Genomic DNA, 26552 nt, shown 5'->3' with positions numbered 1-26552 from the left:
AGGGGGGTGTGGGGTAGGGGGAAGGGGAGGGAGCGGGGAGGGTACTGGAATGGTGGATTGAGGTCAGGGAAAAGATTATAGGCTGGGACGGGACTGAGGAGGATCAAGGAGAAAATAGGTTAGGATTGGGTGGGATTGGGGTATACCCCTACCTAACCTTCCTACCTTTTCCCCTCTCCTCCCTGACCCCCCCCCCCCCCTAACTATTAGGTTTTGGGGGGGTTTTTTGTTTTAAAACTTACTTCAGCTTTCGAGTTGCAGTAACTTCCGGCTGCCGGCGCGCGCTTCCCTGGGGCGGTGGCTAACGGCGCTCTCCCGGCCCATCCCCTGCCCCACCCACGCCCCCTCGGCCCACCCCTTTCTGTTGGCCTGGCACTTCTGCGCGTACCAGGGGTTACGCGCATGATTCGGCCCCTTCGAAAATGCGCGCCGCACACCCCCGCGCGTAATCCCCCGGTATTTGCACGCACAGGCCATCGAAAATTCGGCCGATAGCTGGGTAGTCTAAAAAAAAAAAAAAAAACCTTAGCCAGCGGGCTTGATCCACTACCCCTCCTCTACATGTCCCTCCCCAACACAAGAATTAGAAACATGTGTGGGCATAGTGCCTAATCCCCCCCCCCCCCCCAAACACAGCCACATTTCCCAAAAGAATTTTAAACACATTGGAAGCCCTAGCAACTCGATGATATTTAAATTAGAAAAATACTCCAGGCTCCCCCGGGCCACAAAGGAAACTGGTATTGACTTTGCCATGTTCCCATGGTGTCCTCCATTGCTCTAACAGCAATTTTAATAGTGTAGTCTACTAACACTTATATAACAGCAATGGAGGAAACCACCAGGAGCACAGCAAAGGCCTACCTGCCCCCAGTGCAGCCTGGGGGGGCTTGGGGGAGTTCTGGCTAGGCTGATGTGGGGGATAGGGCTGTCAGTGTAGCAGATGGTGGCCAGAGCCATTAATTTAATTAAATAATTAAATTCATATTGACTGTAAAGCTTGTTGCTGATTTACTGTTTATTGTGAACCGAGGTGATGTTATTAACGTGCCGCGGTATATAAAAAAAAAAATTATGAAATAAAAAAATAAATAAATATCTAGAGGGAGAGAATCGGGCCGTTATGGCCCGCAACATTTTTAACATTCTTTTGGAGAGGTGTGGGAATGGGCACTATGTTCCCACATGTTTTGAATTATTTTGGACAGGTAGTAAGGAATCAAACCTGATGGATGAGGAGTTTTGGGGGGGGTTAGTTGTATCAGCTATACACTTCATATAACTGGATACGTTCAAAGTTATTCAGTAAACACTTACCTAGATAACTTAAGACTGCTCTCCACCAGAACCAAACTTACCTGACTAAACCTAGCCAGGCAACGCTAGGTTTAGTCAGGTAACTGGGTAGGTTTAGGCTCTGCCCCCAGAATGACTTCATGCAGCCTTACCCAGCTAAAGCTTATGCAGTCAGTGAGGGGAAGTATCAGATCCCCAGGTTTGTCCAGCTAGGTCCCAAATGTAACCAGGCAAATTCTTGGGAACATTGTCCTCCAACTGTTTTAGCTGCCAGAGCAGAGTTCTGATGGGCCATGACTATTCTTTTACTATCTTTCAAATGAGGCAGTAGGGTCTAGTCTAATTGATTGGGTTCTGTGCCTAGGTCATCCTAAATGCTCTCCATATATTTAAACAGATAAGCACACTCACTTTACGTCACCCTTTATGCAGGAGGGCAACATACCTCATAGCCATGGAGCTACCTTCTATAGACTTAAGTACCTTTTGAGAGCAATTTTCAAAATGTATTTACAAGGGTAAATAATGACCTAGGTAAAAGGACATTTTGAAAATTGCCTGCTCTCCTCGCAGGTAAAGTATGCACATTGCTCCATAGCCCAAGTACTTTTACCTTCATTGAGTGGAAAGGTTCATGGGAGTGGGGCTAGGACAGAATGCAACAACATCTGTAGTTTTGCATTTTCAATACTATGCAGGTTGTTTTGAAGGGGGAGAGTGCCTTCCCTCCTGAAAAAGCAGGTGAAAATCTCTATAGCTACTGTATCCCAGGAAAGTTTTCAAAGGGAAAGTTTGCTGGTGCTTTCCACCTGGGAACAGGTGCAAAGGCCACAGGTAAAAAGTATCTAAGGACTTTACAACTGTTCGGGCTGTTTTGAAAATTGCCCCCTCTAATCTGGCAGCATGCTAATATGAATGCAATGAAAATCAGAACAATGCTGTTTTAGATTATAAAAACCCTTAAGTATGTGATGTAATTTAACATCTAACATCATAGGAATTATAAATATACATATTAATATGAATCTTCTACCCTTGCATCAAGACAATTGTATCCTTCCTGGTTTGTCATTTCCCAAAAACTGAAATGGTGCTGAGGCTTGACTTATTAACAGGCCGATACAGTAAAAGTCGTGGGAGAGCGGGTGAGCGCACAGGCCACTCTCCTATGCGAGCAATTTAGTATTGGCCCACATGCAAATGAGGGCCCGCGGTAAAAAGAGGCGCAGGGGACACTAGCACGTCCCCAGCGCCTCTTTTTTGACAGGAGCAGTGGCTGTCAGCGAGTTTGACAGCCGACGCTCAATTTTGCCGGCGTCAGTTCTCAAACCAGACACCGGCAAAATTGAGCGTCCGGTTTTCAAGCCGCGGGCCGATTTTGAAGTTTTTTTTTTAATTTTTAATTATTTTTAACTTTTGGGACCTCCGACTTAATATCGCCATGATATTAAGTCGGAGGGTGTACAGAAAAGCAGTTTTTTTCTGCTTTTCTGTGCACTTCCCCGGTGCCAGCAGAAATTAACGCCTACCTTTGGGTAGGCGCTAATTTCTGAAAGTAAAATGTGCGGCTTGGCTGCACATTTTACTTACTGAATCGCGCGGGAATAACTAATAGGGTCATCAACACACATTTGCATGTTGCGGGTGCTATTAATTTCGGGGGGGTTGGTCGCGCATTTTTGACACGCTATTACCCCTTACTGAATAAGGGGTAAAGCTAGCGCGTCGAAAACGCGCGTCCAAACGCGGGTTAACAGTGCGCTCCACTGGAGCACACTGTATATCGCCCTGTAAGAGAGGAATATTCCAATTGTGCACAGACATATAAAGTCCGCGGGTACTTTTCACTTCTAGCCCTTTGCACCAATATTCAAGGGGAAAACTGGGTCAGAAAAAGTATGCAAGGAGACCTACACCGGCTATTGGTGCCTGTAATTTTTCCAGCAAAGTTGTGTGCACACATGTGCATGCACGAGGGTAAATGCTTACCTCTCCCTTACTCTGCCCCAGGAAAACGTCCTCTCTCTGGGGCAGATTTTCAAAAGAATACACGCGTAAGTTACGCGCATATCCCCTGAAATCCTGCCCCAAGTTCCCCCTGCGCACACCGAGCCTATGTTGAATAGGCTTGGCGGCGTGCACAAGCCCCGGAACACGCGTAAGTCCCGGGGCTTTCCTGGGGGGGGGGGGCGTGTTGGGGTGTGTGTCGCAGTGGTGCGTCATTTGGAGGTGGGGCTGCGGGCGTGGTTCTGGCCCGGGGGTGTTTTGGGGGCGGGGCCGAGGCCTCGAAACTGCTCCTGGGCCAGGGAATCGCATGCTGGTGGCCAGCCCAGCACGCGCAAGTTACGCCTGCCTTGGGCAGGCGCAACTTTGCCAACAAAGGTGGGGGTTTGTTAGATAGGGCTGGGGGTGTGGGTTAGGTAGGAGAAGGGAAGGTGCGGGGAGGTGGAAGGAAAGTTCCCTTCGAGGCCGCTCCGATTTTGGAGCGGCCCCGGAGGGAACGGAGGCAGGCTGCGCAGCTCAGTGTGCGCAGGCTGCCGATTTTGCACAGCCTTGCGTGTGCCAACCCCGGATTTTAAAGGATATGCGCGGTTAGCTATTAAAATCCGGCGTACTCTTGTTCGCGCGGGCGTACTTTATTAAACTCTACCCCTCTGCGTGTAAAAGTATGGGCGTGCAGGCAATATGGGCAGACTTTCATTCACTGAGTTTAGGCAAGAGCCCATCTGCCCTCGTAAAATACTGTTGTACCTGAGGAAATGCCTTGAAAATCCCCCACTGAGGTCTCTTCCTATGGCTACATGGAAATAAAGGTCAACACAAACCGAAAATATTAGGCAATAAATTTTATTGAATTAGCAATGCATTTCTGGATTACCTTTTGGGAGCGGTACTCCCTTCATCCAGTCAAAAGGGAAGGGGCAGTGAACGACAAAGGATGAGGTTGCCTCAATGTACGGGCGAGCCACAGATTGCATTACAGATTACAGCGCCATGGTAATGCAATCTGGGAATCACGTGTTCATTCAAGCATTGTCATCCTTCCTTTGTCCTTATCTGCACCTTCTCTTTTGCCCTGACGAAAGGAGCACAGCTCCCAAAAGCTAATTCAGAAAAATATTGTTAAGCCAAAGTAAATGCATCACCTAATATTTGTTTGCTGATCTTTAATTTCCATGCCTTCAAGTGAACCTAACACAGTAACCTCACTTAACTTATCCTATTGACACAGAATGGAGAAAGCTCTGCCTAAGTCGGGTGTATAACTAGGATGCTTCTTCGTTAGACAAAACAACAAACTGTAAATCAGAGGGCAACTAAGCCTTTAAAAATGAGCTTCATGTAGTTACTTTTATCAGGGATTACAGCAATTCCTTTCAAACTCTTTTCTTTTTGTGTTATATAATAATTAAGCAGACTGTATATCATATCTTCCATGTAAGATGGTTTTTCCAGAGAGGATATTCTTTTGAAAACCAAAATTACAGAAGCATTATGAGAGATGTAGCAAAGGGCCTTCATTATTCTAAATGCTGATACCATGCCATTTAAATCATAAAATATAAAAAGCTGAGAATGGAGAGCAATGTGCTTTATCCTTCCATCTAAAGAAGTGAAATAAAAGTTTTGAATTAGACACTATAATGCTAAACTGCATTTTTTTTTCCAAAACTACAGTGATCTGTCTGATCCTACACTTTCTCAGAGTGTCTGTGAATGCCAGAGGTCTAAATAGTAAAATTGGTGAGTTAGAAATATTGCAATACATAAGAATATAGGGGCAGATTTTAAAAGCCCTGCACACATAAATCCAGCCGGATTTACGCACGCAGGGGATTTGCGCGCCGGCACGCCTATGTTGCATAGGCCGCCGGCGCACGCAAAGCCCCGGGATTTCGGAGCGGCCTTGGAGGGGACGGAGGCAGGCTGCTCAGCTCGGCGCGTGCAGGTTGCACAATTGTGCACCCCCCTGCGCACTGACCCTGGATTTTAAAACATGCGCGCATTTTATAAAATCGGGCATAGATTTGTTCACACCGGGTTGCGCGAACAAATCTACGCCCGCGCATAACTTTAAAAATCTACCCCATAGGCATTATAGGCATTTCAGAGCCATGGTAGGATAACCAATCCAATAGGACACAGTGATACCAGGGTATAAATTAGATCAACATGATAGGAATTGGTGGAAAGATGGCATAGAGTCAAGCATGATGAAAATCCTGCGGGAAACAAAATGCAGTATGAAATCTTTATGGATAAAAATTCCATGTGTAGGTGCATATTACCAGCCACATAACCAAGATGAAGAAACAGACTGTGAAATGCTAGCTGAAATTTAAAAAGCAAATAAACTTGGCAACACAATGGAAGATTTCAATTATCTCAGTATTGATTAGGTCAGTATCTCATCAGGACATGCTAGAAAGGTTAAGGGGTAGATTTTAAAAGGGTGCTCGTGGGCATACATGTGCGCGGGCTACCCGGCGCACACATGTACACCCAATTTTTTATAACTTAAGCACGGGCAAGGGGGGTGCACAATTGTGCACCTTGCATGCGCTGAGCTGCACTGCCTTCCCCTGTTCCCTTCCCCCTAACCTAACCTTCCCACCCCTTCCCCTAACCTTCCCCCCCCCCCAGCCCTACTCTAAACCCCCCGACCCTTGTCTTACCTTTTGCACCTGCCTCTGGGGGAGTCCTGGTGTGATCTTCCACTCTCGGGCCACGGATGCGTTAATAGAAATGGCGCCGGCGCCATTTTGGTTCCTGTCCCCCGTCACGAGCGCCGGCCGTATGGCCATTTTGCAATATGGCAAAAGATTCGAGTGCAGGAGGTCGCTCCTGGACCCCCACTGAACTTTTGGCAAGTCTTGTGGGGGTCAGGAGGCCCCCCCAAGCTGGCCAAAAGTCCCTGGGGGTCCAGCGGGGGTCCGGGAGCAATCTCCTGCGCTCGTGACGTCGGGGGACAGGAACCAAACACCTGTGGCCCGAGAGTGGAAGATCACACCGGGACCCCCCCACTGGACCCCAGGTAATTTAAGACATTTTGGGGGGGTTCGGGAGGGTGGGGGATTTATTTTAAAGGGTCGGGGTGGGTTTTGGGGTTGTTTTAGTGTGCCGGTTTTCCCGCCCTCCCCCGATTTACGATTTACATGATTTTAAAAAAAACAAAACCGCGACGATCCGATTCCCTCCCCCCCCATCCAAAATCGATCGTTAAGACAATCGATCACACGATTCACATCTCTACAAATAAACTTTTAAATTCCTTCGATGTTCTTAAATTAGTTCATATTTTCCCCAAACATATGAAAACAACCTAACTGAATCTATTATCTCAAAAGTCAAAACATGCACATTTTCATACCTCAGCTACGATGATGATCATTTAAACATAGCCCCAAGCCCTCCTACCTATATATTTACACGCACACACACACTTTGGGGTAGATTTTAAAAGGGTGCACGCACTACCCGGTGCGCACACATGTCCGCCCGATTTTATAATATGCACACGCAGGCGCGCGCATGTTATAAAATCTGGGGTCAGCGCACACATGGGAGTGCACAATTGTGCACCTTGCGCACACCGAGCCCGCTCCGAGCCACGCTGCCTTCCCCCGTTCCCTCCCAGCCCGCTCCAAAATCGGGAACTTCCCTACCTCCCCAACCCCCTTCCCTTCCCCTACCTCCCCAGCCCTTTCCCCCCTACCTTTTTTGACTTCTCTTTTTTATCGCAAAACTTACTTCAGCCCTGGAGCTGAAGTAAGTTGTGCATGCCAGCCAACTGCCAGTGAGTGATCCCTGACACAGCAGCAAATGACCGCTGTGCCTGGAGCCTCTGACCCCGCCCCTGGACCGCCCCACCCCGGCCACGCCCCATCCCCTTCCTGCCCATTTAGTAAAGTTCCAGGATTTGTATGCGTCCCAGGGATTTACACGTGCTGCTGGGCCTTTTGAAAATAGGCCCGGTGCGCGTAAGCCCTCCAGCTTTACGCGTGTAACCCTTTGAAAATCCGGCCCTATGAGCTTCCTCTTTACTAAAGGTGGGGAAGAAAGAAGAAGCCAAACAAGAGGTTATATGCACAATAATCACTTCCAGAACCATCAGCCTGACTTTTTGCAAGCAAGGTTGCAGTCATCTCCAGAAGTCAATTCTTGACCGCTACTGGGCAATCCACTATTCAGTCAGTCTTCCTTGCTACACCACTATTTGCAGGACCTGTCTTGTTCCCAGTCTGAAAGTGTATCTTCTTCCACAGCTCATCCCTGGCAAGGCCTCAGCCTTCTCACGGAGTCTGTCCATGCTGAAGCGTCACCAGGCAGAATGCCCAGCTCCAAAGCAAGGCTACCAATCCACAGGTGTAGGATACTGCTGTACTGGGTTTCAACCAGTCTGCTGCCCTTCCAGGCTGAGGAAACCCTTCCAACACTCAAACCTGGTCATGTCAGTTGATTTGAGGCCACAGGTAGGAAGGGCTTTGTGGCGTTATCTCACACCTGGCTAGAGGTGTTGACAACATCCTGAAAGGAGTGGTCCTGTCCCTGCACATCCTGAGCATCTGTGTAAGCCATAGTGCAATATCATGTGATCCCCATGCCATCCCAGAAGTATAAGCCATCCTCACCTTGAACAGTTAATCATATTTCAACCAGGCAAGCCCTTTGCACATCAACAATCATATCCAAATAGGACAATATAGCCAGGTGCTAGAAGGGTCCACACCGCTAAGAATAGATGTCGATCTCAATATTGATCTTACCTATATTCTATAACACCCTCTCACGTGTACTAGGGAGTTCATGGAGTGCCAAAAAGCAGAATATAAATCAATCAAGTAAATAAATGACACTTATGACTAGTCTTCCACTCTCTTCACTTTATCCTTTCAGTGAGCTTAAAATATCATCTATTGCCAGTGCATGCTGGGCCAAAATGACTGCGGTATACCCTGCTCACAGCTGCCTTGTGCCAGTCTGCAGAGATAGGGCTGGAGGTTAAAGAAGGAACTGCTGTCCCCCGCATCTGCTAAGGAGCTGCTGGAGCTGCTCTACCAACTGGAACATCTAGAACTGGAAGAGTACTTTCTCCTTGACCATCCTGATCACCAAGCAGGACAACCCCCACCCCCTTGTTGCTTGACGCCAAGCCAACCGTTAACATTGAACCAAAAAGGAACTCAGTGCTCAGGAGGTTGTCACCAAGCCTCTATAAATAGTTCCATCAGGAGTTAGCCACAACTCAATGTACCATGAGTCAATCAACACACATCACAACACGATCCCAGTATTTCAAAGTCTACATTAGATAGGGAGGAGGGGGTGTGGTGTCTAGACCTCTCTGGCTTTCCATACCAGAAGGACATGAGGAAAAGGCTGCATTCAGCTATGCCCAAACCCTGTTTCTAGCTAACATCCTGATCAGTTAGGTTGCTAAAGAACTGCCTGTATATGATTTCAATAAAAGATCAATGTTTCAGCTAGCAGTGTCTCTACTTCATTCATATTACTGGGAACTTCCTGCACCAGCTGCATCACAAGCTCAGCAGAGGAGGGGCATGTAGCTGCTATTCCACTGGGCCCCAAATGTACCTCATTTGGCTCCTTAATTTGGTCTAATTGCTCCCCATGCCCCCAATATTGGCTCTGAGCCATAGCATGTGAGTTGAACTACTAGCTCTAACCATCCTGCATGTAGCCATTGTGTGGGAGAAGCCTTGTGGTAGCCATGATGCCTACTGCTATTGCTATGCAGGATACAGCCTGAACCCAGATGGTGGGGGCCACCAGTCTAACCTGACTCAAAGTCATCATTCAAATGTGTGGGAGATAATAGACCCCTGTGCTGACTACTACTATGGCCAGCCAGGTCCTTGCTACCAAGATCCAGCGGATGGGGGTGGCTGCCAGTGACTGCTGAGGGCAGATAAGATAGAGGTCTATGAAACAATGAGTGGAGTAGAACAAGTAAACATGAATAGGTACAAAGTAAACGTGAATAGGTACAAAGATTAAGGGACACACAATGAAGTTACTAAGTTGTACATTTAAAACTAATTTGAGAAAATAATTTTTACTTAATGCATAATTAAGCTTTGGACTTCATTACCAGAGGATGTGGTGAAAGTTATTAGTGTAGCTGGGTTTAAAAAAGATTGGACAAGTTCCTGGAGGAAAAGTCCATAAACCAAAACCATTATTAAAGTGGAGTTGCAGAAATCCACTGCTTATCCCTGGGATAAGCAGCTTGGAATCTATCTACCCCTTGGGATCCTGCCAGGTACGTGTGGCCTGGCTTAGCCACTGTTGAAAACAGGATACAGGGCTTGATGGACCTTTGGTCTGACCCAGTATGGCAATCTTATGTTCTAAAGCCCTCCCTAATACCCACAGCTGGGGAGGCCACAACCTGCTGGGAAGGGCGGAAAGGAGGAGTACCTGATCTTCAGTCCCACTAGACCCCCCATGGAACAGCCCACACATGGCATCAGTAGGATAGCCCATAGTCATCAGTGTCCAAGCAGTAATCCAATGGTCAACACTGAGATAAGTCATATGGGGCCACAGTCTGCTCCTGCTTCTAGAAGGCAGAAGTCAAACATTTGGGAGTGAGGGTTACTAGCATTATAGCATTACTGTTAACTGGTTCCCCCTAGTTTATTGTAAACCGGTACGATAAGACCTGGTCTTGAGCATCGGTATATTAAAAGTGTTTAAATAATAAATAATAATAATAAAATAATTATACTGAAGAAAGACAGCATGTAAAATCAGTTAAATCTCTGACAAAACAATTCTACCAGCTACCAGCAATAAAACTATACTCAGAAAAATGTATTTGCTACAATTTATTTGAATGTGTTCCTTTGATTTGTCTTTGAACTATGTATGTCCTTCAAAAACACCTGACATACAATACCAGGCAAGATGAGTAGGGTCAATGATAAGTTTTAATTCATACCATTGTATATGCTAGATAAATTCATACAGGATCCACCATTTCATTATTCTTATGCTTTTAACACTGAACAACATTATGAAAACTTGCTCCAAAGAATTAACGTCTATATATAGGATTTCATGTTTACAGTACATGTACAAATGAGTAAAATTTTGAATTAGCAAACACGACACACTTTCAAAATAGAGCATCTGCTGAATATGCACATCTATTTACCGTACAATTTCAAAGGCTGGCATTTAATATTCTTACAAAGATAATAGGCATCGTCATCAATTATTATGTATAAAATAACATTGTCATGGAAACAAGTCAAGATATCTTCTTCAGGCTCTTCCATGATAAATTCAAAGTGCTTAGTGTGAACAAACAGAAAATATTCACAGTTCTGTAAAGCAGAAAAAAAAATGATTCCTAACAAACCTTATATAAGGAATTTTTTGTGCATTATATATTTCTCATATGTGCAGAAACAGGCAAACAAACATAGCACTATAAATATTTTAATTAAACCACCTTTCTTGAAAAAAGGAAAATGAAAATCTCCCTCATTAAATGTATGTGCAGAAGCAGAAGGCACAGCCTTATGGATTGTTTCTATTTTGAAATCTGAATCGTTACAGTGAAGAATTACACACAGATCAGTTATTCGTGATTTGATGCATGCTTTATTTTTTCTATCTTATCGTTATGTCTCCTTTTGTGGGTGGGGTGTCCCTTGCCTGTCTTTGTTTTACTTTTTCTTCTTTTAAATTCATTTGAATGTTATAAGATTGTATTAATTGATGGTATAAAATACATTTTGTATACCAGTAGTTGTGGACTTTCTTTGCACCCAACCTGGTTTTCACTCCAAAGAGCACGTACTTTTTAAGAATAACTAACAGAGTGGACTGGATCTACTCAGGCACAGGCCAACTGGGGTAAACACTAGTAAAGCTGCTTTTTCAGGAATAGCATGTCCACTGTTCACCATTAAAATGTGAGAGGATATCCCAAGATAAAAAGAGCATAACCAAAAGAAAAGCAGCAAAGAAACCTTGAAATGATATGGACTTGCTTTTTTTCTACATAAATAAAAGTTCCCAGTAGCATTGGATGACTTTTCTGCTGTCAGTAATTTCTTAAGTCGTATCGTGTAGAGTGAATGTGATTTAGTGTAAGAGCACCACACTTCACATTGGAAAAACTGTTGGGATAGCCTTCCTTTATGATGTATTTGTGATCAGATTTTTAGCACATTTGTACAGATCTTGTCCACCTAGTGCTTTACAGTTTATAACAGAGAGACAATTTATACTGAATCTAATAAAGGTTTTTCTCCTATAGAAGAAATTTCAGTGACTAGATTGTATAAGATCATGTAGAATTTATCCACTGCACCAAAATTATTATCCCTACTCTTTCAAAAAGTACCAATGCCATACAGTTGGCAGGATTCCAGTTTAATATTTCTTATTTTAACAAAATAGCATTCTTAAGATCGAGCCTGGCACAAGATGCTAAGGTAAAGATTGAATATTGATTGATCCACCAGCATCACATCCTGTGGTGCCCAACACTTTTCTCCAAATACAGGCCGGATCAAACTCTACTTACCTTTTGCAATCTTATAGGAGCATAGCCTAAGCTGGCATGGGCGCTAGAGTTTGAGTAGGTAAACTGATTTTTCCAGCTCTGCTTCATTTTGCTTAGTTTTATTTAAGTAAAAACAACAATGTTATGCCTTCTCCTCTTTTCTAATGGGAAGACGGTGTTGCGCTGCATGCAGGTGAAAGCTAGAAACATGCTACAAAGCCTGACCTCGGAATCAACTGCAACTGTTTCTGGCATACATCGTAGTAAGATCATGTTAGGATAAAATACGCTACGTGCTGTAAATGTTAACTACTTTTAGCATCTCTACTGTAGTCTGTTTCTGTATGAGGGAGGATGCTATCTAAAGCGAGGTGCGTGAGAAATTGATCCTTTTTCGTCAAGCAGGTGCTACCCCATTTGTTACATCTTACCCACAGTTGGTTTATATATTAGGATTTTTGGTTGTCCTGCTAAGTTCTAGATTTGAGCTTTGGAAATAAGAGAACATAATTCATTTAATATCTCAGCACTTAAATACAGTGCATACTGACCATAATACAGCATCATTGCCAAAATGTTAATAACTAGTGCAATAGCAATATACTGCATATATAAAATACCTTTCATACAAGAAACATGACCTTTTGAAGACCCCTTAGGTCCCTCCCTCAGAGCTGAAGCAAGGAAACATGCCATATATCAGCTTTCCCCGTGACACCTGAAGATGATCTCAAAAAGTCATGTATATCAGCATCTTTGGATAATTTTTCATGTTGGCCCAGTAAAAAGTACTACAGTCTGCAAAGAATCCAGTTTTCTGCAGGACCAATACGGCTGCTAGAATGCCATATAAGAGTTAATAATAGTGCACTGAGACAAGGTCACAGTAGGTTTCTTTCAATGTAAACAAAGATTTTTAGATGTAAAGTGCATTATTTATACATTAAGGAAAAGTTATTTATCTAGGTGTGCATCGATTAAATTAAGTGGAAATCAAGACTGAATAAAGAAGATATGCAAAGGCAAAAACAGTAAAGGAATTAGGATAAGCACAGAGGATCCCTAACTGCAAACACATGACAGAAAGGACAGAGGTCAAATGGCACAGCACCAAGAAATAAGGTAGGTAGACAGGGTGGGCTTCACGGTCCTTATCTGCCATCAGATTCCATGTTCCTATGTTTTTGGCATTATACTTGAGGAGATCAATTTTCAAAAGCAAGTAGACGGTCCACTCAGTACGCAGGTAAAAATACATTTGGAGATCATCAACCTGGGATCAGAAATGGGTGAGGTTGAAGGCGGCAACAACGCATTTTCAAATCTGTGCACTTGAGGTTTTTTTTTTTCCCAGGGAAAAAGTATACTCAGAATAAGGAGGTACAAATTTCTGCAAGTACTTTTTTTTCCCTACAGAAAGTAATGTATGGGGGTCTTGGCCTTTGAGAACTGGTTCAGTGTTTGCAGGAAAAGTACCAGCAGACTGCAAAAATCTGCATAGTTTTGAAAATTGCCTCCATAATCTCTTCCCAACGGCCGATATGGAGGAGATCCTTGGTCACGTATGCCCATTTACCATGCCAGCTAGATTGAAAAACAATATACCACGGACCTCACCCCCTAACGCACGCTGACGGGAGAATAAAAATTATTTTCATTGCCAACACAACGTGCACTAGGACAGCCGTTTAGCAATCCCCATAATATATCTTCTGTATCACCTATTTTAATTATTTTCCCTCTGCTAAATATTCCCAAACTGAAATCATAAAACAATGGATGGAGAAGATGCTCAAGAATGTCACAAATAAGTTCAAATCCAATGATTTTCCAAATTCACAGAAATAGTTTTCTTTTCAGCACATGGGCTGCTACATAAAAGCATGAACTGTCAGGCCACTCAAATGCTTTCTTGTCCCAGATTCAGCATTTTCCAGAAGATAACGTACTGCTGACCTTGAGAGGAGTCTAGGAAATAAAAGGCAATATATTAGATGTACTGTGGAACATAAATGTAGTCAGTGTACCTCATGCCTTGGTACAAATATTATTGTTATGGTTCCTAGACACAGTTACGGGGTTGGTTTAGGTTGAAAGGTGACCCAACTGTCCATCAACTCCAGACATCTAATTGCGCACCAACTCTCTCTACAAGTTAATTCAGGGTAAAAACATTGCACAGCTGTAGCCAATTCAGTAACAGTAAGAGAGATCTTCTGGACAAGTAGGTGCTAGTTTCTTAAAGGTTGTTCTAAAACCTATACCAAGGCAATCAACTTCGGTCCATGAGTGTCACAAACCAGTCTGCTTTTCAGGATATCTACTATGAATCTGCTTGAGATGTATTTGCACATAATGGAGGCAGTGCATGCAAACAAATCTTACCCATTCATTGTGGATATCCTGAAAATCAGGCCAGTTTGTGGCACACGAGGACCAGGCCCTGATCTATAACAATACCACCCATGTATTAAAAGGGGTCAAATCAAACCTTTAAAGAGAATTTATTTTCCTGTTCTTCATTTTTCATAAGGATCGACTGGTAGATAACCATGGCCAGAGCTGTACATCCTCTATTAAATTCATATCTAGGAGGCTTCTCGCATGCAGCTTAGTATCCAGGGCACATAAATATATAACTGCCCCTTTATTTCACCCTCCTCTGTCTTCCTGCATCAATCTCCTTGCTTCCGAAAAAGTGACTTATAAGAAATATTCGAGAGAGCATTGCTAATGCTAATGTCTGATTTGAGAGCTCCCTACATGCTGACATCCCTCTAGGGATAGGTATTAGCAGGAATTGCCAGTCAGTCTGCTTTTTCAGGCACACTCAGAAAAATGGCCCTCTTATCTCTGGAAAGAGGACAAAGTCAAAGCAGAAGGCTGCACTTATCACGATTTCTTAATAAGAGCTCAAGACGGTGGCTCACCTGCTCCAGTGTTTGCTGGAGAGGCCATTAATCATTGTTACCAACCGAGTGAGGGGCCTGTGCCCACAAATGGTCATCACTGACCCTAGTTGGTCTGATGGATGTGGAATAACAATGGTGATAAAAGTAAACTAAAAAAAAAAAAAAAAATGACATATATTCATGGGTTCCAAGCAGTGCGCTTTTTATCCTGGGCACTGACTGCAGAGAAAATGTACCCACAAGGGTCGCAGTTGTTGATGCTGGCTAGGGATGCCAGCGGGCTCCACTTGCTCAGGTCAGACTGATCCAAATTCTAGTTTTATCCTCTACTGCAGGCATGAACTTATTCTGGAAATACAAGTCCCTGCCTGTAATGGGGCAAAAACCAGGACTGGGTCGGTCTGTTCTGAAATAAAAAAAAAAAAAAAAAAAGAAAAAAGGAGCTGGTTGACAATCCCAATGCTAGCTCTAACTTTAGGATGTGGAGAAAAAAAATAAGAATGGGAAAATCAGCACAGTACACGGGTACGCGGTTGCCTCTTGATGGAACATATATTGATTTTTTTTTTTCTGTGCTAATACATCGCTCAATCATTGCAGAAGAGAAGAGGGGGGAAAAAAACAGAGTGTAAGGACTAGGAATGAACTGGTATTCTTCTGTTATCAGAGACAGTGACCCAGCGGGTGGCATTTCTAATTCATGAGCTTGTGAAGGTTGTTGATTAGGTGATGAGAGAATGCTGTGCAGGATCAGATGAGTTGTTTAGCAGAGAAGCTTCCTAGAGGGTGAATTTTCTCTAGGGTTAACATTCAATGCCGTTTAGTCAGATAGCTCACAAGCTTTTGAATCCTGAAGCACTTTTCCAGCTAGATTTTAGGCCAGATAAGTCATTTTCCAACTAAAATCTATCCAGATTTAAAAAAAAAAAAAAAAAAAAAAAAGGCTTCCCGGGACGGTTCTATGTTTTCCAGCCAACTGAACCGATTTTCAGCTGTGTGAGGTGAAGTCAGCCGGATAGCTTTTAGAGTTGCCTCCCAACAGGGCTGCAGTTATCTGGCCTTGCCTGGCTTCCAGCGTTGCTCTCGTAGCAACGATGAGGGCAGCCAGGACCGCAGTCCATAACTGCGATCCCAGCAGAGGGGCCTTCATATCTAAAGGTGCCAGATGGAAGCAGGGAAAGAAAGGGCACTTACTATAGAACCAGAGATGGCCGACCTTGGATGCCAACATATCTTTTTTAATCGCTATCAGAGGGGTTTGGGGCAGGGAGGGAAGAACTGGGCCACGGGTCACTTATCCCTGCCACACAAGACTGGATAAGTTTAAGACATAACCGGTTATATTCAAACAGAGGCGGTTAGATTTTAAAGTTAACTGGCTACAGGTAGCTGGATAACTTCAGCCAAGTAAATTCAGAGTGATGTTTATCCCGCTAAATTTCTGGGAAAAAGTTCTCTGTTTAACATTAGCCAGATAACTTGTCCGCTCACCGGCTCACTGAACCTCCCTATATGGCTCTTATAGGGTTGGTGTGATTTGTCTGTGGTAGGAGAATCCGTACTCTTATCCTTTTCATGTCACAATCTGGCCATATTGATTTCTTGTCTAGCAGTTCAAAATCAGTCCCTAGTAAGTCGATATTCAAAGGCATTTATCTGGATAACTTATGGTTTATCCAGATAGAGGTTGACGTTTGAGTATCGCTGCCATTTATCCGGCTACAGTTTATTCAGATAAAATGTAGCTGGATAACCGAGGAGCATTCAGGGGGCATTGTGGGGCAGGGAGGAGTTAGCCACGAACCCTATATAGCTAATTCCCATATTTGAAACTAGCCAAATAAATTATTTGGCTAACTCCAGACGTGGCCCTGATTAGGGTTAAATTAATTCAGGAATGTGTTCTCAGGTATCTTTAAGCTTACTGTACGCGGCTGTATTCAAATAATATAGTTGGATAAGTGCCAACAGACTTAAAACAAAAAAGATTCTGAGCCAGCAGCCAGAGCTCCCACCCCTACCCGAGTGGTGTACAAATTGGGGCTCAAATCTTTCTCATGACTTTGAAATACAATTGAAAATATAAGTGAACCCATTCATTAATTTCTCTAATTTATACTAACCATGTTTAATTAAATTCCTTGGACTGCTCATCTGTTATAACTTCTGTTTCATGGTTGTTCTCTTGGGATATATCTCGCCCTTCCTTCTTAGTGCCAGGCAAGTCCATCTTAAGCACTGAAATAGTTTCTGCACCTCCTCTGTTTTCTGAGCTAGACAGAGACTCTTCTATGCTAGTTTCTTCACTTCCACTCCCATCTTCCAGCTTGACTTTATCTGTCTGCTCTTCCTCCCTCTTGGATACGTTTTTCATCCCTATCTCTGATGCGTCTGTTACTGACTCCTTAAAGTTAGGTGCTGTGTCTTCTCGACACAAGTGCTCTTCATGTTGACCTTCATCAAGCACCTCCTTCTCAGCAGATACCTTCCCTGCAGGTGCTGCTCTCTCTATCAATTCCTCCTTCCTCTCAGATCCTCCTTGCTCTGGTTGATCAGGCCACTGCTCCTCCGCCTGTTCCCTTTCAGGCATCATTTCCCCCACTACTTCCTGCCCTTTTTGCATTGCTTCTTCAGTTGGAACCTTGCGTTCACTTTCCGATTCCTCAAACATTCCCTCACCTTTAGTTTCTGTATCCTCAGCTGTAACATCTCCCTTGGGGGTTCTTTCTTCAGGCACCTCATCTTCCATGAATGCGGCATCCACAGCTGTGAACTCCCCCTTTGGTGTTACTTCCTTGGCTGCCTCTTCCACCTTTGGTGCTGCTTCCTCAACTGCTTCTTCCTTAAATGCTACTTCTTTTGGTGACTCCTTATTTTCAGGTTTTACTTGCTTTGTCAGATCTTCCTCATCTTCAGGTACTGCCTTTACTTCCTTCTCCACATTTAGTGCTATTCCCTCAAAAGCTTCATCGCCAGGATGCACTGCTCTCTTTCCCATTGTCTCTCCATCATCCACAGGTTTCTCTGATGCTTCCTCCCCCTCCAGCATCAGTACTTCTGTTGCATTCTGCTTCTCAGGCATTCTTTCTTTGGCACTTACATTCTCTCCTTCTTCAGCTACTGCTCCCTCTTTTAGTTTTTTCTCAGTCAGGGCTTCCTCTGTTATCACACTCTCTTCTTCCTCCCTCTCAGGAACTACTTTTTCTGCTACCTCCTCCTGCTTAGATATCCTTTCCTCTGATACCACCTCCCTCTCAGGAACTACTTTTCTGCTACTTCCTCCTGCTTAGATATCCTTTCCTCTGATACCACCTCCCTCTCAGGATCTACTTTTTCTGCTGCCTCCTCCTGCTTAGATATCTTTTCCTCTGATACCTCCTCTCTTTCAGGAACTACTTCTTTTCCTGCTTCCTCAGTCTCACACTTTGTTTCTTCTGTTGCCTTCTCTGTCTCAATTGGGGCTTTTTCTACTTCATCACTATGAGATACTACTTCCTCTCGCTCAAATATTTCTTCGGTCATTTCATCCCTTATGATGCTAGAGTCTTCCATTATACCTTCCCCTTCTCTCTCTGGTGCTGCTTTCTCTATCATCAGCTCCCCTTTATTTGCTATTTCCTCAACTTCTTCTGATGTCACAGGTGCTAGTTCGATGGCTTCCTCCTTTTTCACAGCTGGTGCTTCCTCGGCTTCCTCCCATTTTAGAGGTGTGGCTTCTTCCTGTTCTCCAGGTGCTGCTTCCTCACATTTCACAGGTGCTTCTTCCTCCTGTTCTCCAGGTGCTGCTTCCTCACATTTCACAGGTGTTTCTTCCTCCTGTTCTTCAGGTGCTGCTTCCTCAGCTTCCTCCTTTTTCACAGCTGGTGCTTCCTCGGCTTCCTCCCATTTTAGTGGTGTGGCTTCTTCCTGTTCTCCAGGTGCTGCTTCCTCCCATTTCACAGGTGTTTCTTCCTCCTGTTCTTCAGGTGCTACTTCCTCGGCTTCCTCCTGTTTCATAGGTGCTACTTCCATAGTTGCCTTCTCACATTCATGCTCTGTTTCTTTCGCCAGTTCCTCTTTGGTTAGTTCTGCTAACTCCTCTGTCAGCTTTTCCTGCTCAAACTCTGCTTCCTCTGCCATATTCTCCCCCTTAGGCACTGCTGTGTTAGATATTACCTTCTCAGTTATTACTGCCTCCTCTTTAACATTTTCAATTTCTACCTCCACCATCTTCTTGGCTGTTTCCTTAACGCTAACTACTTCTTCTTCTTGTTCAAGTGCTGTACACTTTCCTGCTTCAGTAGTTGTATCTTCTTCCTCAGTTACGCTTTCCTCTATGGTCTTGTCTCTTTTTAGTGCTGCTACCTCTACCAGTTGGGGTGCATCTTCCATTGCCGTTTCTTGGTTACTTACAAATATTTTATTACCATCGACCTCTACCACCTTAGGTGTCTTGTTATCCACTACTATTTCCTCAGTCATCCTGTGTCCATTGGGCTCAGTTCCCGTGCCCATTTCTTCCCATTCATGAGCTGCTTCATCTCTCATCAACTCTAGCTCAGTTCTTACTTTATCTGTTCTTACCTCATCTACCATTTTTGTTTCTGCTTCTTCTAATTCATGACTTGCTTTGTCTGATCTTATCTTTATCCCTTGATTTGCTTCTGCTGGAACTTCTTTCATGGTAATTGCTATATCTTTTGCCAAATCTTCCAATTCATATGTCGTCTCTACTATTGCCTCTTTCCCTTCAGATGATACTTCCCCTGAAGCTTCCTCATTCTTAATTGTTTTTTTCCCTTCCCCTTTTGGTGCTGACTCCTCTATCACCTCCTCCTGCACAAATGCTGCTGCTTCTAACACATCTTCCTGTTTGGTTCCCACTAAAGCTTCTGCTTCTTCCAGTCCTGACTGCCCATCTCTTTCGTTGGTCTCATCTCCCATGAGTGTTGTCTCTGACCCTTCATCTATTTTTCCAGACTCATGGTTTGCTTCTTCAGTCAACCCATTAGCTCTATCAACAAGTTCCTTCCCATTGGTCGTCATTTCCTTAGCCATCACTGTCCCATTACTTGAATTCTCCACTCTCTCAGGTGAGCCTCCTTTTAGAATCTTGACATCGACATCCATAGGCATTGTAGTTGCTTCAGGGTCTGACATCTTTTCACCACCAGGAGATGCCTCTTGTGCTTCCTCTTCTCCTAAAGATGCTGATTTCTCAGCAGCCACCTGTTCTGTGGCTTCATCCTTTATATCTTTGTCCTCTTTTCTTAATTCCTTTAAAGACCCGTCCTTCTTTGGTTCGGCCTCAAACTTCTCTTCTACTTTGGATACTATCAGTTCCTTTGCTATCCACTCCTTTTCTTCTGATACCACTTTTCTCTCTAGTAAGTATAAAAAGAAAAGAAAATAGTTTCCCAGAATTATAAATGTATGTCTAAAAGCAGTGCCTGTATATAATGTACACAAATAGAATTATTTTGTTACATTAAATCTGACAAAAAAAAAAGTCACTATTGACTTCCACCATGGGCATGATCATGGTTTCAGCCAGCAGGTCTTTAAACTAACTCCAAATATTGTGTTTAATTTGGTTTATTTATTTACTTTTAACTATCAAGAGTGCCTCTGTGATTACATTGACCATAGATAAAGTAGTTGACTTGCAACACTCTTCATACTTGATTTGACTGTTGGTCTTGCATATTGCTGCATTCCAGTTAGACAGGAATACTTAAATCTTTAAGAACAAATAATAAAATGCCAGTAATTCTTCCCAGAAGTTTATTTGACACAACATAAGGTTGCATTATTATTGGCTCAATCTATTGACATGAAAGTTCTCTCTGTTGCCTGTTTCTCAGCTTAGTAAACAATATGTTTTGGGTCTACTGAGTATTATCTTAAGTTTTTTCATTTGCCCCTGCAACAATTTTCTAAATTATTAAACTAATTAAAAAGGATCAAAAAATAAATATGTCTCTGCTCTCCTTTCTTAACTCATGAAACAAAAATATTTACTAAGCTTTTGAAAACAGAGGAAGTCATGGGATGTGGGAAGGATGCTCTAAAATAGGGCTTCATAAACTTGGCCTGATGACCTCATGGCCAGTTAGGTTTTCAGAAAATCCACAATGGATATGCATGAGGTTATATGCAAATTTATCTCATGAATATTCATTTTAGATTTCCTGAAAACCTGACTGGCTGGGGCGGGGGGAGGGGGAGGTCACCAGGACAGGTTTAGAAATCTCTGCTCTTAAACAAGGGGTCATGGCATGGGATTGAAGGGAAACATATTTAACAGTAATGCAAGGAAATATTTGTTCATAGAAAGGGTGTTTGATGCAAGGAGCAGCCTCTCAGTGGTGGTGGTAGAGGCAAAAATGACATCAAAACTCAAGAGGTATAGGGTAAGCAGAAAGGATTTGTGATGAGGGGACGATAACATTGGAGAACTAGAGTGTATGATACCGCAGTAGAAGGGAAAATAGGCAGTTTGGAATAGCCTTCTGGTTATCATTTGAGCAGTCTGTGATCATTAATTTCAGACATTTTAATTTACTTTGTATTTTATTTGCTAATGGGAGTTGTTTGTCATTCGTTTTAATGTTATTTATATTTTAATTACATATGTATTTTTTTAAATCACTTAGAGCTTAGATATAAGCGATAAATGAAAAAAAAAATAAAATCATCTGCTTTCATATTTCTTTATACAATACACTGTATTGGGTTTTTTTTTAAATGTGTCCAACAGCATATCAAAATGTACCAAACATAACAATTTTAAAGAATTTTAGATGATCTTCTCCAACAAGTTCATTCATTTGTACATAGCAAAAAAAACAACAATTACAGCACAGCCCCATTTATCTTAAGACCTATTAACCAAAAACTCTCATCCAGAAAAAATTCACAGCTCTAGGTCTATGATCTATTTGGAGAAACCTTCATTGGTTGGCATCACGTGTTCCATTATCCAGAAAAGCTTTTATTATCTTAAATTAGTTGATGTCAAGATCGTAGAAATCTATTATCTAGAATAGCTTTGGTCCCAACCATTCCAGATAAATGGTGCTCTATTTGTATGTTACCAGAAATGATCTGAAAGCAACCTTGCAATGCCAATTCTTTGGCCTGATTCTTTGGCAGTCATAATTTGCTAATTCATAAGACAAAGAAAGCAGCATGATATAGTGCAAAGTTAATAACAAGCAACCTTACCATCTACATCATGAACTGAATTAGTCACATTATCGTCGTCATCTGTGCTTGAGTCACTTGGCTCAGGTTCTGAATTCAGGTGCTCAGCACTTCCAATTGCCTTTGCTATTTTCTCTTGGACTAATTTGCAATCTTTAGAAATATCAAACACATTTAAAAAATGGGCAAAAGAAACAAAAGTATAATAACCATAAAGAAAAGAAATCCATTAAATTGTATTCATATTTGTGATACAAATTTGTCACAGACATTTCTGGTGAATTCCATAGTCAAATTTTGCACAATAAATCTAACAAATCATGGCTAGGCTACAGATTATGGAAATTATTCTTACATTTTCTCTGGCTCCTTCTTACTGGCCCCTTTTTGAGGCCTTGGTCTCTCTGTAACTTTCTCCCCCATCCCATTCTCCCTTCTTTCTTCCTTCCCAGTTTTTCTCCATTACTTTGGGATGATGCCGCCATTCAAACAATTCTGAAATTGGAAAGAAACGGATCCCACCAAGCCATATTTTGCAGAATTCCATTGTTGATTTGCATCCAAAAGAAACGAGGAAGGGAGAATCTACCCAATTGTCTAAAAAGTCACAAATAAAACAATCACCCCCAACCTCTGTGACAAATGGATCATAATATTAGTACAAGATACTTAAAAGCCATTAACGCCGAACACAAGGAAATGATCCAATTCATCTTCAAATTAAAAGCTCTAGCAGAGAAACTATTTCAAAGTGAAAGCACTCCAGCCGAGAAATGCATGCAGAAAGATAAGCATGCATGCATACACGTGCAGAACTCACATGCCAATCACAGAGCACGGAAAATAGCCTTTTGTAGAGTCGTTTAATGTACTTAGAACTGAATGACTAGGAATTCTTTATTGTGCATCAATGTAACAATCAATTGTTCTTCACCCTTTGAAGAATTATCAGGGTTAAGTGGTATTATTGTGAATTAAACATGCACTTCCAGAAACTGGCATGATAGAAATTGTACCAATAACCAAATATTTTCAAGACAAAGAATTCAAACTGAGCTACTCATGTGTGGATGAGAACATGTAAAATCAGCAAATGTTTTAAATGCAAATTACCAAATTTAATAAGAAACATACATTAAACCCAAGAGGCATGAATAGCTAAGCAAGCCCACTTAATGCAAAATGATCTGAAGCACTATAATCATGACCCCATGTGACCATTTCTTTCTCTACCATAGCAGTATAGCTTTTAATACCTACCTACAGTAGCTTTTCTATTTAATGCCCTCAAATGTTAGCCTGAAGAGAGACTGCTGGACCTGATGATTTTTCTCAGTTTGTATAGTAGTGTTGTGATGTGGATCAACATCCACTTCAAGAGGCTGAGACCACAGGATTTGTTTCACTTGTGAACTAAAGCAAAATACACTGTATTCAGAGGTTACCACATTGGTTAAATCCAACTATGGTAAGAAATGCAGGTAGTGTCCCCAGAGGAAGATGTCTGGTGGCACAACCTTCTGCACCACTTAGAGCATTTTCTGAAAAATCTAAATGCAAAGTTGAGACAATGCAAATGATAATACATCTACACTTTCTGAATGAGAGAAGCGCTCTCTGCTTCACTAATGACAAATATCCCGCATGTCAACAAGGCAGCTAAACAAAGTTAGTTCAGTGGTTTTTAAACTCAGGTTTGTGATCCAGTAATGGGCTGTGACATGCCAGTGACTGGTGACTGTGGCCCTGCTCCTGCCCCAGGTACTGCCACAAAGATAGGAGAGAGAGAAGGTGGAGAAAGTGCTACAACTACCACAGCACTATGTTTTGCCCAGCAATGAAATGCCAAATCTCCCTGTGCGGCTAACTCAAGATTATCACCCCTATTCACAAATGGGCATCACTATTTCAATGTGGAAAATGCATGCCAGCGCCTGAATTTTAAAAAGCCCATGCGCATAAAATCCGGGAGATACGTGTGAGGCTGGGCCATGCGCATTTTAAAATGGCTCAGCCACGAGCGTATCTCCCGGTATGCGCAGAAGTGCCGGGCCATGCGGGACAGCGGCCATTAGGTCCTGTCCCGGGGAAGTGCCGGCAGCTAGCTGGCATGCGGAAGTTAAGTATTAAAGCAAAAACATTTGGGCTAGCTAGGTAGGGGTTAGGGGTCAGGGAAGAGAGGGGAAAAGGAAGGAAGGGTAGTTAGGGAGTGGACTGGGAGGGAACTAGGTAAACCCTACTCACGTTGCCGTGCATATTTTTTAAAAATCACACCCCCCCCCCCCCCCCCCATTGAGCGCGAGAGAGTGACCACTGCCTGCATATGCACGCACGGACATTAAAATCCGTCGCAGAACCGCGTGTACATGGACGCCCACGCACATTTTCGAAAATCAACCCCTCAGTGAATAGGCCCATTAGAAATAAATACTGCTGCGGTACATAACATACATTTTCGTGTGTGAACGGGGTGAAAATTACTAGGGATGTGCATTCAAAAAGCACATAACAAAAGAAAAAAATGCCAAAATTGTGGGGGTTTTAAAGTTTTGTATTAGTGCACACTAACTTGGATTTAGTGTGCACTAAGTCCAGTTAGTGTGCACTAACCACAAAATTAGGGGAAACTGAAAAACCCTCAGTGAACCATTTTAAAAACAAAATCAAGCAAAAAATAACATAAAACAAAAATGAGACAAAAAAATAAAACATTGCACAGCCCTAAAAACTAGTAATATCTCTGTCAGCTGAGGATCCATGAAAGCATTTCACCTAAGCTTTTTCCCTCCACACCCAGAAACACTTCCCTGTTCTTTTGGGATCTTCTGACACAATCTTTAGGGTCCCATCTACAATAGGTAATTTCCTTTAGCTCTGTCACAACTTCAAATGCCTTTTCAGGAGTATCGTCTATTTCTAATGCCATGAAAGTATTGTGTACTGGTTCGAGTCAGTTTCACATGTCTCATTCTACCACAATCCAGAGTAATCTATGCATTTCTGGTTCTTCTGATCCTTTGTAGGGGTGAGAGTAAATTTTCTGGACACTGTGGGCCGGATTTTAAAAGGATTTATGCGCGTAACCGGGTCTACGCGCGCCGGGCCTATTTTAGAAAGGCCCGGCGACGCGCGTAAAGCCTGGGATGCGTGTAAGTCCCAGGGCTTTACAAAATGGGTGGTCCGGGGGGTGGGGCCAGAGGCCTCCGACAGAGCGGCCATTGCCACTGTGTTGGAGGATCGCATGCCGGCAGGCTGCCGGCGCGCGCAAAAGGTAAAATAAACATTTTGGGGGGGTTTGAGTAGGGCAGGTTAGGGGGAAGGGAAGTTCCCTTCCAGGCCGCTCCGATTTCTGAGTGGCCTGGGTGAGAACGGGGGACGGCAGCACGGCTCGGCGTACGCAAACTGCACAATTGTATATATTTTCTTATTTCTTTTTCTTGTGTTACAAATCAAGACCTTGATTTTCTCTCTCCCTGGCGGTCAGCTCGACCCTCTTGGAGCATTCTCGCTTCTTATTATTATAAGTACTTATCGGTCTCCGTGAATGTGGATAAATTCCTGCCGCTTCTGTTGGGTCGAAGCCGCCTGCCCGACATCGGACGTGTTTCGACAACTATTTGTCTGCTTCAGGGACCTCGGAGAGTTTTTTCTTCTAGCCACCTTGCGGTTTCAAGGGCTCTACAACACATTTCTTTAAAAATGCAACAAATGTCACAACTGTGTTTTATTCCTAACTAAAACCTATTCTATATTTGTAACACAAGAAAAAGAAATAAGAAAAAAAAATATAAAACATTATTTGGAGAATAAAGACGGTGGCTATATAATGGGATAATCGCAGAGTGGTTATCTCAGACACAGTTACCGCACATCACCACACATCAGGGTATTCCCTTGATGGTTTGTTGTTTAGAAACAGGGCAAAACCCTTTTTCAAGCTAATTGGCCATGTTATTCAGAGACCTGCTTGGGTGTGCTGTACCCTGCTTGGTGTTATGGACCCATTAATAGTCGCATGAGCTGAATGGGAAATCTTGAAAGTTCAATTTACAGTCCTGGCTACTGCAGCTTAGCAGCAAGATAAAGAAACTGTGGCTCCTTCAAGAGTTATAGAAAGAGAGCTCAAAATAGAATACTTTAGCATGATAGCTCATTTATTGTCTCATTATCACTAGGAAGAATGGTGCAGCTGATAATGAGGACACCATGGCTAAGCTAGTTTTCTGATTGACTAACAGGAGTAGATATTTGCAGTCAATCTATTCCTTAATTGCAAAGTTCTAGAATGGCTCTGGCAAAGGAGGTTCAATGACTTACAGGGCATTATTAAAACAGAGAATCCAGTGCCAAAAGGTTATTTTCAGCATCTGTGCTTTTAAGGGAGAAAGATTACTGCAAATAAACACATTTCTTGCTGTGCAGTCATCAACTTGCAGTGGGAATTTATATTAACTTTCCTTAAACACGCGTAAATCTGCTGAAAAGCTATTTGGGGGAAGGGGAGAAGTTGGGGAGTGACGTTTCTTATTAGACCTCAACAAAATGGATTTTAGCTCCCGATGATATTTCATGGCAAATTGTTGCAAGGAATATATTACAATGCAGAATGCAAAAAT

General features: G+C 42.9%; 2 protein-coding genes across 4 annotated transcripts in view; both read right to left on the bottom strand.

Annotated features, from left to right (window-relative positions):
- Positions 1-10232: 10232 nt before the first annotated feature.
- Positions 10233-18017, bottom strand: LOC115099760. The gene is made up of 2 exons (XM_029617566.1): positions 16875-18017; positions 10233-13807 (listed from the first exon to the last, which is right to left on the bottom strand). The coding sequence occupies exon 1, from the start codon at positions 17831-17833 to the stop codon at positions 16880-16882; it is 954 nt and encodes a 317-aa protein (XP_029473426.1). The 5' UTR covers positions 17834-18017; the 3' UTR covers positions 10233-13807; positions 16875-16879.
- The window catches only part of ERICH3 (glutamate rich 3), a 73420-nt gene continuing 64859 nt past the window's right edge, over positions 17992-26552 (bottom strand). For all 3 annotated transcript variants that reach the window (XM_029617563.1, XM_029617565.1, XM_029617564.1), the window contains 2 exons: positions 21958-22089; positions 17992-20114 (listed from right to left, as the gene is read on the bottom strand). In XM_029617563.1, coding sequence (XP_029473423.1) covers positions 18013-20114; positions 21958-22089 — 2234 coding nt within the window. In that variant the 3' untranslated portion in view covers positions 17992-18012. The remainder of the gene's footprint in view (positions 20115-21957; positions 22090-26552) is intronic.

The sequence above is a fragment of the Rhinatrema bivittatum genome, chromosome 10 (assembly GCF_901001135.1).
Source record: "Rhinatrema bivittatum chromosome 10, aRhiBiv1.1, whole genome shotgun sequence".
NCBI classification, from domain to species: Eukaryota; Metazoa; Chordata; class Amphibia; order Gymnophiona; family Rhinatrematidae; genus Rhinatrema; species Rhinatrema bivittatum.
The sequence above is the reverse complement of the archived record's forward strand: the minus strand, read 5'-3'. Positions and strand labels throughout refer to the sequence as shown.